Source organism: Pyrus communis, chromosome 13 (assembly GCF_963583255.1).
Source record: "Pyrus communis chromosome 13, drPyrComm1.1, whole genome shotgun sequence".
NCBI lineage: Eukaryota > Viridiplantae > Streptophyta > Magnoliopsida > Rosales > Rosaceae > Pyrus > Pyrus communis.
In genome coordinates, this window is record NC_084815.1 from 24,539,070 (window position 1) to 24,556,685 (window position 17,616).

The 17,616-nt window shown below is 36.3% G+C and overlaps 3 protein-coding genes across 3 annotated transcripts; 1 reads left to right on the forward strand and 2 right to left on the reverse strand.

Annotated features, from left to right (window-relative positions):
• Positions 1 to 182: 182 nt before the first annotated feature.
• Positions 183 to 4,040, reverse strand: LOC137713104 (aluminum-activated malate transporter 9-like). The gene is made up of 6 exons (XM_068452359.1): positions 3,562 to 4,040; positions 2,859 to 2,996; positions 2,457 to 2,726; positions 2,213 to 2,349; positions 1,969 to 2,115; positions 183 to 1,337 (listed from the first exon to the last, which is right to left on the reverse strand). The coding sequence occupies exons 1-6, from the start codon at positions 3,935 to 3,937 to the stop codon at positions 612 to 614; spliced, it is 1,794 nt and encodes a 597-aa protein (XP_068308460.1). The 5' UTR covers positions 3,938 to 4,040; the 3' UTR covers positions 183 to 611.
• Positions 4,041 to 14,619: 10,579 nt separating this feature from the next.
• LOC137712666 (non-specific lipid transfer protein GPI-anchored 10-like) lies at positions 14,620 to 15,439 on the forward strand. Its single transcript, XM_068451793.1, has 3 exons — positions 14,620 to 14,971; positions 15,105 to 15,194; positions 15,288 to 15,439. The coding sequence occupies exons 1-3, from the start codon at positions 14,620 to 14,622 to the stop codon at positions 15,437 to 15,439; spliced, it is 594 nt and encodes a 197-aa protein (XP_068307894.1).
• Positions 15,440 to 15,809: 370 nt separating this feature from the next.
• Positions 15,810 to 17,376, reverse strand: LOC137713398 (uncharacterized). The gene is made up of 2 exons (XM_068452689.1): positions 16,868 to 17,376; positions 15,810 to 16,193 (listed from the first exon to the last, which is right to left on the reverse strand). The coding sequence occupies exons 1-2, from the start codon at positions 17,291 to 17,293 to the stop codon at positions 16,020 to 16,022; spliced, it is 600 nt and encodes a 199-aa protein (XP_068308790.1). The 5' UTR covers positions 17,294 to 17,376; the 3' UTR covers positions 15,810 to 16,019.
• Positions 17,377 to 17,616: the final 240 nt, after the last annotated feature.

Below are 17,616 nucleotides of genomic sequence, written 5' to 3' on the forward strand. Positions count from 1 at the left end.
TAAAACTTTTTCCTCGGAATCGCCACTCAATGCTATGGCCTAGTTCAAATATCCATCCTATAATAACCGCTTTCTTTCTTTCTTTATATGGCACAGTATACTTATTAGAAGCGAGAAAAGTCATGAATCGCCTTAGTTATACATCAAGAAGAGAATACTGAAATAACTTTAGCAATACACACACATATATATATATATATAATCGTTCGCGATACAGGGTCGTTACAGGGCCTAATAAAAAGTTTGAAACTCCGAATTATCTTTTCTTACAATTTGGTGGAGCAAAAACTAAAACTACCAACATCAATATGCAGTGTTAGTCAGAAAACAACAATTTCATATCCATTGTCATTATCCCCTAATGCTCTGAGTAATCTTAACGTTAGCCTGCAGATTATCCGTCCCCTAAGCGCGGAGGTATCCACCATCTCCGCGCTTATATGCTTATTCTGTCAACCAAAAAGAGAAAACTTTACCTGCTATCGTTAAATAAGAAAGCCGACAGCTCTTGTGAGTGATGACAGCAGCAGAAGAAATCAGTGCCGTTGTATTCTAGAACTGAACTAGCAGCAGATCTCGATAAAGTGGAATAGTATTGCCGTATGCTGATTTCAGGATTTCAGACAATTGAACAATCTGATCCAAAACCTTCCGCGAGCTGGCTCTAATACTTCTGGTGGTTCGATAGGTTCCTTGAAATGTGCTTTCTCACTTAATTCTTGAAACGCGTCAACAAGATTTTGAAGCCTTGCAACAAACTCTATCAACAGGGATGTAAATGTGGCCAACGACAATTGACTAGCATTTTCATATGTGTTGGATTCCTCCGCTGCTGGCGGTTCATCACCCTTAAATTTAAGTCCTGCAGGCCATGAAATCTGTTTCATGAACATGCTTCCTGAGGAAACACCTACAGGCAAGTTCGAGTGGTTGACATCAGTTGTTACAGAGCCCGTGCCATTTGGCTTCACGGGCATCTGGCTATCCCAACTTTGTGGCACAGGAAAAGATCTGAGATCAAGTACAGCTTCACTAAGGGACTTGTATTCCCGGAAATAATTTTCGTCATCGTCGGCATTCAATAAGTCTTGAGGTTCTCCCAGCTCCTTTGGCCGGCTTCCAATCTCCCAGCTTTCTGAATTAACAAGCAGGTATGACTTCTGGTCAACTTTCTTTTGTAAGTCTTCTGCAGCCTCGTGCACTTCATTGAGTATATCTATGGGACCTATTTTCTCCATCGTTTTCAGTTTGTTTCCAAGTTCACGTAACACTTTAGCACCTTCGCATCCTACCCTTTGAAGCTCCCTACGAAATACTTGTCTTCGCTCAGCAGGAGCCTACATACACATAACTTGGATGTTCAGTAAACAGACACTATACCATTTCAAATTAAGAAAACAGAAATAGAAACAGATAATTCAGGAAAAAACTATAAATCATGAAGAAGTTATAGGTACATGAGCATAAAACAAGATACCACACAAATACAGTATTATTACCCCACTCAAATAGATCATTCGACGGGAATTCTTCAATACCAAAACACCAGAGATGTTTTGGCAGGAAAAACTTTCCCATGCATGATAACGAATATGCCATGGATACCATGACTACCAGTACTGAATGAGCTTCCCCGTGATTCACAAGTATGAGGGAAAACTAAATTATGGTAATCTACGTGCAATTCATATTAAGGAGCAAAGGTAGATCAAGAGGATATATTTACGCAACAAACAAATATATGAACACCCTGAATGCACAAATTCCTTTCTAGTCAAGCAGACGTGGGAAAGAAATTACACGCTCTCAAACAAACATAATTAACGATAAATTAGAAGGATCTGCTTTTCGAATGAGTAAATTGTCATGCTACATCAAAGCATCTTTAGAAGCACAGATAAATGAAGAAAAACAATACTACACCTTTGTTATTAATAGCCTCACAATCTAGTTGGATAAAGTTAGTACCTGTATTTCAGAAAGTATACATCCGTGCAATGCCATAACCATAAAAGCACAATGCCTCAGCGCACCACCCACTTTTACATAGTTCTTCCATGGATATCTAAGCATTCTGTATCGACCATGCGGTGGCTCCCAGATAGCGAATCCCATCTTCAAACAAAAAAATCGAGTTTAAAACAAAAATAAAACCAGAAAATCTGCTAATGCCGTGAACTCCTAATCATCATCATATTGCAATGAATAATACCAGAGTGTCCTCTTGGCTTGTAGATTCCACAGCAGATCTGTAGCCACTATAGAGTGGATCATCAGAAGCTTGATATGTAAGAATCTTGGAAGGGACCCTCTCATATTCAACGCAATTAAGGTAATTGTTAACCACACCTAAAAATGATGGTCAACAAACAAAATTGGTAACGACAAAACTGGGTTTGGAGTAACAGGAAAAAGTGTACAATGTCAAACAAATTCAATGTCAATAGTAAACGAACCTTCCAATGATTTTGCAACCCCCAGGAAATTTTTTACCACCAAGTTGTGCAGATCCTCACCAGCCCAGATGGGAAAAATGCATATATTTACTCCCAAACCAACACCAGCACCCAGTGCAATAAGCAAGAATCGAGATACAGCTGTATGAAGAAATTCCCTTGTCCGATACCCGGACACCATTATGAAACAAAATGTCAACAAGAACACCCGAAACCCATATTCATAAGGCTTCATTGTCGGGTATAGCTTCGCATAAGTTGCAAGAAATCCTAGCGACCACATAACATGTCACGAAAATGAAAATCAAATAAAAAGAAACCAACTAGCAAGTCTAGCATATAGTTGAACTTTTCAATGATATTACAAAAAACAAAAAAAGTACACTGGTTCCAAATCCAGACCTACGATAAAGATGCTAGCGAAAATAACAGCTTCTTCCCACTCTCCAGCTAGCCCACATAAGTTTGCCACGGCCAAAGCCAGGCCTCCAGCCGATAATGTCCCCAACCCGCGGTTAAATCCTTTGCTCAGAGTCGCTCCTGCACAAGAACACATATTGCATTGTAAAAGAAATGCACTTCGAATTCTAGCCAAGAACAAATTCGAGTCAAGGGTCCAACACTAACAAAAAGAATTGACCTTTCAAACTATTATTAACAATTGTCAACTTTCGTGACCAAAAACTATAGCTTCACTTCATTATTATAATCATGAGCTCCATGCTTTTTCCAATTCCCTTCATTTTCATTCCACTTTATTAAATTCAGCACATTAAAGTTCGTTTCTTTCCACATTAAATAAACAAGTTTACAAACAAAGAACTCGAATTCTGCAAAAAAAAAAATGAAAAGTAATATCCAATAAAAACAGAGAGATGCCCAAAAGGACTAGCCGAAGGAAGTTGAGGTCGCACCATAAAACCAACTGATAATGCAAGGCTAGCCTAACTTCTTATAAACATATACAAGGTCCCGCCTTTCTCCGACGTGGGATTCATACTCACATCACAGACGTGCAATCAAATTTGACGAAGACCCAGATGACAAAATTGCTAAATAAACGGGAAAACGAAGAGAATGGACCCAAATAAAGACAGCAATTTACCTATGCTGAACTCGAACACCACCACAACGGTAAGAATTGCCCAGACGGAGTAGCGGCTGAGCTGCTTGAACGGCTCTTTGAGGAAGATGAGCAGCGAGACGATCATCAGCGCCAGACCCATCTTCCCCGCGAAGACGATCTTTCTCGGATCGGACTGACCCATCTGAACCGCCCGGCTCGAGACATGCTGCACGGTTCGGCACCAGCCGACGATTCGATCGGAGACTGATCGGAAAGTGCAGCAGCGGGGAGACCCCGACGGCTCTTGCTCCTCGATGTGGACGAAGCCGAGCTCGGAGTAGCCCTTCTGGACGGAGAGCAAGCGCTCTCTCTTCTCCTGGAAATTGTACTTGAAGGAACCCAATTTGGCTGCCATTTTTGCAGGGAGAGGGAAAGTGGAAAGCAGAGGGAATGGAAAGTATGAGCTCGCGTTTGTTGAACTGGGAGATCCCGATACGATTTTATCGTTGGAACACGTTTCGGAAATAATGTCGTTCCTCCTCGAACAGCAAAGAAGCTGACGTCTTGAATTGTTGCAGCAAAATGTATGGAGGAAATAATAATAATAATAATAATATTTGTTGTGGCCTATTTTTTTATAGAAATAATCGGGAGGAAATAATAATATTTGTTGTGGCCTATTTTTTTATAGAAATAATCGGGAGGAAATAATAATATTTGTTGTGGCCTATTTTTTATAGAAAGAATCGTGAAATTTTAGGGATGTTGACTTTCTTTTGTTTGTCTTTATTTAAATAGATTACGAGGATAGAAAAATTTGTTGTTTAAGTAATACAAATCTTAATACGAAATAATCATTAGCCTAAATAGTAAACTAAATCAACCAAGTGTTCAGATAAACACACTTGTATTAAAAGTTATATAATGAGATATATCAGTTCTACGTCATTTAAATTGGACATCATTACTTGTCATGACATTGAATGAGAAAGTTAGATTTGAACGCTCTAACTTCATTTAATCCGCACCTCAAAACTCAAAATCACCAAATTAAACTTACGAAGTAAAATTTTCAAAATCGCCATGAAAATTATGAAGCCAAACAAATTGTTATAAACCCTATGAGAGTTTTTGGGGCTCAAAGTTCAAACATACTAATAATGAAAAATGAAAATTAATGGAAAGGGTTTGAAAACTTTGAATTTTAACGATAAAGACAAAATAAAGGGTAAAGTGAATAATACCAAGATTGACTTTTTAGTGTAAAAATGTGGTTTTTCGTTAAAGTGAACAGTATCAGGAGTTTTTCGTTAAAATTCCCTAATAAAAAAAGGTTAACTTTGCCTAGGCTTTTTCACGCGTTTCTTATGTGACAAAGACTTCAACTTAATTTGGTTAATTTAACAGATTATTCTTCGCTAAAATTTTAAACAAATTGCAAGATTTCAAGTACTAAGCAAGTAAACTATCTTTTTCGCTAAACCAACAACGCATTCCATTGAAAAAAAAAGCCCAATTACATTAAAGCTATACGAATCCTTAAGCTGAAGATTAAATGAAATCACATGGATAATAAATATAGTTTGGCCTCAAAGAAAAGTACCCAGTCTCTCAATATAAATAAAATCATATGCACTTAACTTGAAGTGAAAGTAATGAACACCAAACTTGAACAGCCTCTTTAACCTCAAATTAAAATACACAGAAACATAAAGTAGTACAAGTTATCCTGCTCACTCCAACTCTGTAAAGAAAGATGATTCCAACAGTTTTTTTTTTTTTTTTTTTTTTTAAGTAAATCGATATTTTTATACTAAGAGAAGAGGGAGTTCGGATAAGCCATACAATTGGTAGCATAATTTGGTATTGAATCCGTCATCCACGAGATTCGAACCTAAGAACTCTCACTTCCAGTAAAGAAAAATATCACCAGACCATAGTACTGAATGACCTTACAACAGTTTTAATTACAAATTAATCAGGAGAGTCAAGATTAACGATGTGATCCTATACAAAAAGTTTCAACTTGGTTAGGGTATGATATGACATTATCCCAAGAACTGATCAAAGGCGTATGCGGCGCCTGATCTTGAAGGTTTTCTTGATCGTTGGTGGCAGTGTTACTGTTGTCCATAAGCTCTTGTATTTCGAGTATCTCAACCCTGCGATTCGTCTTCTTCCTTATCTTGATCGCCACGTCCCGTGGGATAAATCTGCCGCATACACTCACCCGGCACTCCTTCTTCTCTATCAAATGAGTCTCCAACTCTGCGCAACAAAATTAGTTTTTTTAAGGGATGATAATAGATTAGGGGAGTTGAGTTACACATAAGGTTTGGTGATTGATCTACCATATATAGGGCTAGTTTGGCATTGTTGTACTTTGAAAAAAATCTATTGTGCTATGAGAATAAGCTCATTTTTGCTGTTTCACGTTTTCAGTTTTTTTTTTTCACCCAAACTGTGAAAATAAGTTGTTTTTAAGTGTTTACCAAAAGAGTAAACATTTTTTTGAGCTCAGCTTTTTTTTTATACTCATTTTTTATAAAAGTACCTCAGTATCAAACCAGTACGTAGTAGCCATATTCTCCAAACCCACACCAAACAATTAGAACCAACCAAGACATCAACAATCAAATTATATATTTGTGTACGAGTGTGACGAATTTTGGAGTATTTTTTCTCTTTCTTCAATTGATATTATAACTTAATTCACTCTAGCCAACTTTGCTAAGCCGGGTTTAGAGATTACAGAAAAGAATTGTTCTCACCTCGCATATCGAGAATTACTCTCCGTACTTTTCTGTAACAACCATTGCAGTCCATATGGATTCGCATCAACATGTAGCAGAACTAAAGATGCATGATGAACATAAGATCACACAGATGGTAACTAAGTTTAGAAACTAATGAAGTTCTGACCCCAAAATAAATATCAATTGAAGCGTACCTTGTCTGTCATTAAATCGTAATGAGAAAGATAGATGTGTACTGTTGCTGCTGAGGACTACGAAAAATGGTGATATGAAAAGGCAATGATGCAATGTGATAATATAGAAAACGAAAAAGGATCAATCATCCATGAGCTGGTTATATTGATTCCATTGATTCATTAAGTCATGGCTATTCGTCTTGGAATCCGATTCTTCCCACGCAAAGATATTTATATGTGCGTATGTGTGTGTGTGTATATATATACGCTGGCAATGTGGTTAGATTTTTTCATTATATTCTTGACTTCTTTGCATTGTTTTAGACTTTTAGTACTTCTCACATGCACTAAGCTTAGAGCATAATTACTTTCTTGCTTTCAGAGGCGCAAATAATTATATATGTCATTAGAAAAGCATCACCTTTCTTCTTTTTTATTTTTTAAGTACATCAATATTTTTACACTAGAGAGGTAAAGAGTTCAGCTAAGTCACACAATAGGCAATCTAATTTGGTATCGAATTCATCATCCACGAGATTCAAATCTAAGACCTCTCACTTCTAAGTAAAAATAAATATCATCAAACCGTAGTACTGAATGGCTAAATCATCACCTTTCTGAATACACCTTTTTAACAAATGCATGGTAAATGCTTTAATCCAGGCGAAAATATGGAAAGTTAAGTTGACTCTAATCAAGGACTTCTTTCTGCGATTTCCAAATTGTCTCTTTACCGTTTTCTTGCCTTTGGAACTAAGGAAAGGCCAATGTAAGAAATGGCTGTATAGGCTTGTTTTTCAACGGAATCATAATGATGCTTTTGAGTTTATATCTAATTGTATGTTAAAAAATTCTAGGCTGCTTTTAGGGAACCTATTAATAATGGGAATCAAAGAATTAGTAGTTTTGTTTCCACCCAAAATGGAAATGGAAGGTTTATTATGAACTCATAATTATAATCTAAAAATCGAATCGGTTTCATGATTATAAGTTCATATTATATAAGATTAGACTCAAAATATATACACTTTCTAATTATAAGCAGCTGCATTGGAGCCTATTTTAATAGGTACCATACCATGTTCACCTATGAATCTTAAGTTGTTACATACCATTTAGGATTAAGAAAACATGTAACCGTACCTTATTTTTACATACGTATCTCGTTATTTATGATAGTTTACTTGGATGTTATTGAATAATATTATGCTTACTACATATTTACACGATCATTTTGTACCCTCTCTTTAATAAAGGTAAGGTGCACACCAACATATGTGGATCATATCTCTATTTGAGAGATGTTACAAATATATGGTAAGAATAATATTTCGAATGTTATTATAGTAACACCACCTCAGCCAACATTACAGGTATGTCGAATGTACCTTTATTATAGTAACACCACCTCAGCCAACACCTAAATTCAGCACATTAAAGTTCGTTTCTTTCCACATTAAATAAACAAGTTTACAAACAAAGAACTCGAATTCTACAAAAAACATCAAAAGTAATATCCAATAAAAACAAAGAGATGCCCAAAAGAACTAGCTGAAGGAAGTTGAGGTCGCACCGTAAAATCAACTGATAATGCGAGGTTAGTTTAACTTCTTAAAAACACATACAGGTCCGCTTTTTCCAACATGGGATTCATACTCACAGCAGACACGTGCAATCAAATTTGACAAAGACCCAGATGACAAAATTGCTAAATAAACGGGAAAACGAAAACAATGGACCCAAATAAAGACAGCAATTTACCTATGCTGAACTCGAACACCACCACAACGGTAAGAATTGCCCAGACGGAGTAGCGGCTGAGCTGCTTGAACGGCTTTTTGAGGAAGAAGAGCAGTGAGACGATCATCAGCGCCAGACCCATCTTCCCCGCGAAGACGATCTTTCTCGGATCGGATTGACCCATCTAAACCGCCCGGCTCGAGGCATGCTGCACGGTTGGGCACCAGCCGACGATTCGGTTGGAGACTGATCGGAAAGTGCAGCAGCGGGGAGACCCCGCCGGCTCTTGCTCCTCGATGTGGACGAAGCCGAGCTCGGAGTAGCCCTTCTGGACGGAGAGCAAGCGCTCTCTCTTCTCCTGGAAATTGTACTTGAGGTATCGTTTGGTATGTAGACGGGACGGGACGAAACGGAATGGGACGGGATAGGACAGAACGGAACGAAGCGGGAGTAAAGATGTTCTCGAATGGAAACAGGAGGGAGGAAGAAGAAGGAGACGGAGAGGTTATAATTTTATATTCTACGGATGTGGAACGAGTTGTTCCAAGAGGGTGAGGTGGAACGAAAATTCACCAAAAACTCGTTCCGTGGAACAACTCGTTTCACCCGTTTTAGGCACACCAAACGTGGAACAGAACGTCTTATCCCACTCTATTCCGTCCCGTCCTACATACCAAACGGTACCCGAAGGAATCCAATTTGGCTGCCATTTTTGCAGGGAGAGGGAAAGTGGAAAGCAGAGGAAATGGAAAGTATGAGTTCGCGTTTGTTGAACTGGGAGATCCAGATACGATTTTATCGTTGGAACACGTTTTGTAATAATGTCGTTGCTCCTCGAACAGCAAAGAAGCTGACGTCTTGAATTATTGCAGCAAAATGTATGGAGGAAATGTTAAAGAAATCAACCCCATCTCATTAAAGGACCTACACAAATCTAGAATAAAGAATTCTAGAACATTCACTAAGGTTGGTTAGCTAGATTATCCAAGTTAAAGTAGTACTTTGTAGAAATGACTAGAATGTTGTTTCTTAAGTTGGTGGAAGAGTCTAGAAGAATGGTGAGGTTTCCACCAACATGCAAGATTAATGTAGATAATTCTAACTTAGGAAGTTAGTGGAATTATCTAGATATCTCTAGCATGGTGTGTTCATGCTTCTCCAAGGTTCCATCCATGCCTATAAAAGGAGAAGGCATCCACACCATTTGTATCAACAAATCAACAAGTAACCAACCAAGCAAGCTTGTAAGCAAGCAAGCAAGTGAGAGTGAGAAGAAAAAATAGTCTTGTAAGAGTGTGAGTGCTCTAGAGTTTGTCTCTAGAAAGTGAGTGAGTGTCATAGCTTCTCAAGACTGTCCTTAATAGTTTGTGTTGTAATATTTTGTTTGTGTAATACAAGTAATTTGTTTACTTGTATTGTCTCTCCAACACTTGTGTTAGAGTTGAGTACTCTAAGTTTTTTTTTTCCCCCAACAGGAAATAATAATAATAATATTTGTTGTGGTCTATTTTTTTATAGAAATAATCGGAAGGAAATAATAATATTTGTTGTGGCCTATTTTTTATAGAAAGAATCGTGAAATTTTAGGGATGTTGATTTTCTTTGGTTTGTCTTTCCTTAAATAGATTACGAGGATAGAAAAATTTGTTGTTCAAGTAATACAAATCTTAATACGAAATAATCACTAGCCTAAATAATAAACCAAATAAACGAAGTAGTCAGATAATCACACTTGTACTAGAATTTATACAATGAGATATGTTAATTCTACGTCACTTAAATTGAATATCATTACTCGTCATAACATTGAATGAGAAAGTTAGATTTGAATGCTCTAACTTCATTTAATCCGCACCTCAAAATCACCAAATTAAACTTACTAAGTAAAATCTTCAAATCGCCATGAAAATTCTCTAAACAATGAAGCCAAACAAAACAAATTGCAAGATTTCAAGCACTAAACAAGTAAACTATCTTTTTCACTAAACCAACAACGCATTCCATCCAAAAAAAGCCCATTTACATTAATCCTTAAGTCGAAGATTAAATGAAATCACATGGATAATAAATGTAGTTTGGCCTCAAAGAAATGTACTCAGTCTCTCAATATGAACAAAATCATATGCACTTAACTTGAAGTGAAAGTAATGAACACCAAACTTGAACAGCCTCTCTAACCTCAAATTATAACACACAGAAACATAAAGTAGTACAAGTTATCCTGCTCACTCTAACTCTGTAAAGAAAGATGATTCCAACAGTGTTTTTTTTTTTAATTTTTTTTTTAAGCAAATCGAAATTTTTACACTAAGAGAAAATGGAGTTTGGCTAAGCCACACAATTGATAGCCTATTTTGGTATCGAATCCGTCATCCATAAGATTCGAACCTAAGATCTCTCACTTCCAGTAAAAAAGAATATCACCAGACTGTAGTACTGAATGGCCTTACAACAGTTTTAATTACAAATTAATCAGGAGAGTCAAGATTATTGATGTGATTCTATACAAAAAGTTTCAACTTGGTTAGGGTATGATATGACATTATCCCAAGAACTAATCAAAGGCATATGCGGCGCCTGATCTTGAAGGTTTTCTTGATCGTTGGTGGCGGTGTTACTGTTGTCCATAAGCTCTTGTATTTCGAGTATCTCAACCCTGCGATTCGTCTTCTTCCTTATCTTGATCGCCACGTCTTGTGGGATAAATCTGCCGCACACACTCACCCGACACTCCTTCTCTATCAAATGAGTCTCCAACTCTGAGCAACAAACTCAGTTTTTTTTAATGGATAATAATGGATTAGGGCAGTCGAGTTATACATAAGGCTTAGTAATTGGTCTACCATATATAGTAGCCATATTCTCTAAACCTACACAAAATAGTCAGAAACAACCAAGACATCAACAATCAAATTATATACATATTTGTGTACGAGTGTGACGAATTTTGGAGTATTTTTTTTTCTTTCTTCAATTGATATTACAACTTAATTCCCTCTAGCCAACTTTGCTAAGCCGAGTTTAGAGATTACAGAAAAGAACTGTTCTCACCTCACATATCGAGAATTGCTCTCCTTACTATTCTGTAACAACCACTGCAGTCCATATGGATTCGCATCAGCATGTAGCAGAACTAAACATGCATGATCAACATAAGATCACACAAATGGTAACTAAGTTTAGAAACTAATGAAGTTCTGACCCCAAAATAAAAGGAAAATTAGGTTCACATATTCTTTTTGTTATTCCATTGATTAAAATCCTATTCATTTTGAATTTTTGATCACGGTCCTTGGGTATTAATAACATCATTAATTATTTGAATAATAAAATATTTTTATTTTTAAATATATTCCTTTAGTGTTAAATTACGTATATTTATATTTATGGCTAAATTTTTTATCATATATTTTTATTTTTAGTTTGTACCTATTTTTAATATGCAAATATTTTTTAATTTGTACGAATTTTCTTTTCATTTTTAATTTGTACCCATATATTAGTTTCTTTTTGTGCCCATATTTTTTAAAGTTTTATTTGTGTTTGTACCCATGTGTATACCATCACGTGACATTGTATATTTAATCAATGATAGAAAAATTACATATGGTATATTTATGTTTTATGCCTAAACTTTGTATCATATATTTATATTTTTAGTTTGTGCCCACTTTTAATTTGCAACATTTTTTTTTTAATTTGTAGTATTTTCTTTTTAGTTTTATTTTGTACCCATGTATTAATTTCTTTTAGAACCTATATTTTTAAAAATTCATTTGTACTCATATTTTTTAATCTTTTATCTGTACCCTAATTTGTTTATAATGTACCCATTCTTCTTTATTAATATACCACTTTGTTATATGTGAAATGTACCAATTTTTTTGTAAAATGTACCAATTTTTTTAACACTATGGATACATTCTTTTGCCATTTCTTATTTCTTATTTTTACATAGTTTTTATCCATTTATTCAATCAAAATGTTTGAATTTTTTGTATTGTAACCGTTTCTAATAGTATTATAATGAGGGGTTTTCAATTTATAGGATTATAAATCTCATAAAATATCAAACAGTCAAAACTATAAAAATATAAATATTAATAGTAACATAATAAGGTGTACAAAGTCAAGAGACCTTGATCAAACTTTGAATACTATTAAAGTTTTAATTAAAGAATGTTAAAGATTAGGGATCGCATTCAAAGTATCCCCAAAAAAAATATCAATTGAAACGTTCCTTATCTGTCATTAAATCGCAATGAGAGAGAGAGAGAGAGAGAGAGAGAGAGAGATGTGTACTGTTGCTGCTGAATCCAAAACTGTCGAATGGACGACGAAAAATAGTGAGAGAGAGAGAGAGATGTGTACTGTTGCTGCTGAATCCAAAACTGTCGAATGGACGACGAAAAATAGTGATATGAAAAGGTAATGATGCAATGTGATAATATAGAAAACGAAAAAGGATCAATCATCCATGAGCTGGTTATATTGATTCTATTGATTCATTAAGCCATGGCTGTTCATCTTGGAATCTGATTCTTCCCACGCAAAGATATTTATATGTGCGTGTGTGTGTATACATATATGCTGGCAATGTGGTTAGATTTTTTCATTATATTCTTGACTTCTTTGCATTGTTTTAGTACTTCTCACATGCACTAAGCTTAGAGCATAATTACTTTCTTGCTTTCAGAGGCGCAAATAATTATATATGCCATTAGAAAAGCATCACTTTTTTTTTTTTTAAGTACATCGACATTTTTACACTATAGAGGTGAAGAGTTCGGTTAAGTTACATAATAGGCAATTTAATTTGGTATCGAATTTATCATCCACGAGATTCAAACCTAAGACCTCTCACTTTCAAGTAAAGAAGAATATCCTGATACCATAGTACTAGGGGCAAAATCATCACCTTTCTGAATACACCTTTTTGACAAATGCATGGCAAATGCTTTGATCCAGGTGAAAATATGGAAAGTTAAGTTGACTCTAATTGAGAACTTCTTTTTGCGATTTCCAATTGTCTCTTTACCGTTCTTGCCTTTGGAAATAAGGAAAGGCCAATATAAGAAATGGCTGTATAGGCTTGTTTTTCAACGTAATCATAATGATGCTTTTGAGTTATATCTAATTGTATGTTAAAAAATTCCAGGCTGCTTGCAGGGAACCTATTAATAATGGGAATCAAAGAATTAGTAGTTTTGTTTCCACCCAAAATGGAAATGGAAGGTTTATTAAGAACTCATAATTATAATCTAAAGATCAAGTCGGTTTCATGATTATAAGTTAATATTATATAAGATTAGACTCAAAATCTATACAAATTCTAATTATGAGCAGCCGTATTGGAGCCTATTTTAATAGGTATCATACCATGTTTACCTATGAATCCTAAGCTATTACATACCATTTAGGATTAAGAAAACATGTAACCATACCTTCTTTTTACATACGTATCTCGTTATTTAGGATAATCTACTTGGATGTTATTGAGTAATGTTATGCTTACTACATATTTGCACAATCATTTTGTACCCTCTCTTTAATAAAAGTAAGATGCACACCAATACATATGAGTTATATCTTTATTTGAGAGATATTACAAATATATGCTAAGAATAATATTTCGGATGTTATTATAGTAACACCACCTCAGCCAACATTACAGATATGTCGAATGTACCGCTCAGTTAATTTCTCCACTGTGGCTGCAGGCAAGTTGTTTGTGGCGGCAGCGACAACGTTCTGCCATTGCAAAATAGGAATTAAAGTTATGCTTACTGTTTGTTCTTTTAATCTATTGGGCCTGTCTACTTGTTCCAATTTGTTGTGGGCTCTTTGCTTATTATGTTTATTGGGCTGGCTGACTTTACCTAAATGTACAAATTTTTTTTTTTTTTAAATCTAAAAAGTATTGGAAAAATACGAAGGATATAATTACTTTTTCTTAATTGATCGAATTGAGTTAATTTTTCCTTTCCTCCACGAAGAGGGTTTGTTTTATATCATTTGGAGTGGTGAAATATTAGCTTGCAAAGACATAAGCAAAATTTTGAGGTCAATTTACAAAGTTTATTTGGGAGTTACAATTGCCACTTCAATAAAATGATGATGTCCTTTTCAATGCGTAATTTTTTTCTTAAGAATGTAAACTAACATTATTGAAGTGTCAATAAAAGTTTTTTTTTTTTTTTTTGTTTATCTTTGAAGTTGAATGTACATGTTAGTGTTGTACCCTTGGAAAAGAGAACAAGAAGTGCGTGTAGCAACTGACACTAAGACAGCAAGAAGTGCATGCAGAGAATAGCACACACCATACATGTAGAAGAAACTCATCACATCCAAAACATGCACAATTCATCTATTTAATTTACACCTTAATTGGTAACTTTCTAACTCTTCTACATAAGAACACAATAATGGCTTCCCCTAACAGCTGTCTGCTTCAAAATCATTTCGCCATTTCCTCTCTGACTCTACTCCTCTCTCTTATTTCCCTTCCGCCATCCGTCCTCTCACAAAACCCTACCATTGCGCAATGCACCACACAGCTTCTTCCGCTGGCCGCTTGTGCACCATTTGTGCAAGGCAGTGCCATGTCACCTGCACAATCATGCTGTGTCAACCTCAAGCTGCTATATAGCCAGCAGCCAGAGTGCCTTTGCCTTTTGCTCAATGGCACTACTTTGAGCGCCTTCCCTATTAACACAACTCGCGCTCTCCAGCTTCCCGTTGTTTGCAGCCTTCAAGTCGACATCTCTACTTGTCCAGGTAACTTCTGATTTCGAAGAAAAATAGGGATTTGTGACGATTCTGATCCAAATCTGTTCGCTGTTCTTTATTATTGTGTAATAATTTACATTAATTTATATTAATCTAATCTTTTTCAACGTTTTCGCTGCAGGGGTGCCTGTGCCTCCTAGTTCACCTAGTTCTCAAGATCCCACCCTTGGGAATAACACCAGCTCGTCTGCTGCTAATTCTACAATTGCTGGTACGCAAAAATAAAAGTATCCAATTGTTACACTCCCTCTAATTACGTAATAATACCTCTTGAATTCTGACATGGTATTTTTTCGGATGTCAGCCACTCCAATGCCTCAAACGGCACCAATCCCCACCACGATGGGGTTGGGGTTTGGGAGAACTACAAATGCCGGTACCAAATTGAAGATGGGAAGTTATCTTGCAGTGGCTTTCGCCGTGGCAGGTTTTCCAGTGACCGGCGTTCTATTTTAAATATGATAAGATTTATACCACCAGATTAATATATTGATGGCTTTTTATGTTGGGGTTAGAGATTTTACTAATTACTTAGGGCCGAGAATTTATTCCGTTACGGTTTTATAGATACCATCGAACTTCTATTGATTTGAATAAAAATAGCGGTGACTGTCAAATTATATATGGCCTCTCGGCTTACTTAGGTTTATGTTTCAGTGTCATGGAACCGTTTTTCGATGGTGCAAACCAGAGACGACAGACAGGCCTACAGTGAGGAGAGGTTAGGCCATGTTACCGGAAGTATACACCCGTGTGTACTGAGAGATGTAGACACACGTGTATACACCCAGTGACATGCACAAGTTTTCTCTACTTCAAACAGATAAATCCACAAAAAAGGCTATCTTTGACAATTTGCTAAACATCGTACAGGATACTAAAATGAAATTCAGAAAAACAGATGTTTAGACATGGCAAGTCACCTTACAAACAGAGGTATTTACGTATGACAGAATGTTTGTTTTCCTAGGATTGTATCATGACATATCATGTATTCAGATGCTTCAGATGTACGTAAGGTCATTTTATTAAGAAACTATTCCAAACTAGGAGCCACTTCAGTCGGGTTGGATTCGAAGACATCCTGGTTGGATGCCTCCGGTTCTTCCAAAAACTCCCGAGACTGAAACGAATCTTTGTAGACTGGAGTCTCCTTGAAATCAGTTGCTCCTTCATTGTAAGAAGTAGCAGCAACTAAGCAAGCAATAAGCTGGGAAATACAAAACAAACAAACGGGGGGTCAAACATTAGCCTTCAATTTGTAAATAACACAAGTGCGCGAGAAATTTACATAAAAATGGAATGTCACAATTACGGTATTTCAATTTATCATGTATTGCTGTGTATTTTAACTTATCCACATGACGGTGTATTGACTTAGAATACCATTATTTGTATGCAAGGGGATGCGGGGTATGTAGTATTCACTTATGAGCTAGACTTCCCTAGACTTGTTCATAAAACTTGACTAAACAGTTTTGGTAACCGTTATGATCTTCAAACTTGAACCGTCCATTTGGTCGATATATATGAACCGCTAAACGATTTTCAATCTAAATGTGTTTTTTTAATTGTGATTTAGTAAATGACAGGTTACGGTTGTGATATCAGTAAAGTGTTGTAAACACAATTTGGATGGACAACGAAGTACACTTTGAAATGCACTTAACTATTTATTTATTTATTTTATTTAAGAATCATTCTAGCAAAAGAATTAATCAAATTGCTAATCATTTAGTTGATTCATAAGCATTCATTAAAATCTGAATTATTACTGAAACCGTCGATAATTTGTTCGATACATCTGAATGACTGAACATAAACACCCAACGTAAATTAGGGATCAAAATTGATGAACGAATTAACAAAGAGCAGTGAACATACCGCAAAGCCAATACCAAAAGCCCACAAGTACTCCACAAAGAATCCAAGCCAATCCCATTTTTCACCTTCCCAGAAGCAAGGCTCATCCCCCGGAAGCTTAGGCAAGAAATACCCATCATCAACGTTTCCCACAACCCCACCACCTACGTTTTCAATCTCAGCCGTCCGTTGCGACCCCATCATGTCTTGTTCTTGGTCTCTGGTAGTTGTGGTGCTCTTCCTGTTCTTGCCGTCGGTCCTCCCAGTTCTGGAAGTAAACCTCTTGGCTGACACCACGTAGAGGGCTCTTCTGGAGGAGGAAGGAAAGAGGAGGTGGCGTTGAAAGGAGAGGTTGGTGTAGGGGTACTGTCTGGTGGTGGTGGAGCTGCTGTAGAGGACTCTTGCTCCGCCAGTGGAACTTCCACTGTTGGCTATGGTAAGAGCCATGAGGGGAGGAGAGTGAGAGTCTCTGTGTTCGTAGCAGCACAAAGCTAAATGAGCAAGGTGGAAATATCTCTTCAGTATGTGTGGATGGGATGGGGAGATGCTAATGGAAGTTTTTCCATAAACTTGACCCGAATTGTTTCCATATTGGACCATCGGGTCCATCCTTTAATAAACTATTTACATCACATGAGCCCAAGCAGTGAAGTGGTGTTGTTTCTTTTCTCATATTTTTTTATTCAAACATATTTTACATTCGGATGTCGTAGATTATATAAGGATATTTTATGCTAAGAGGTAGGAGATTTGGTTTAAGTTGCATAATA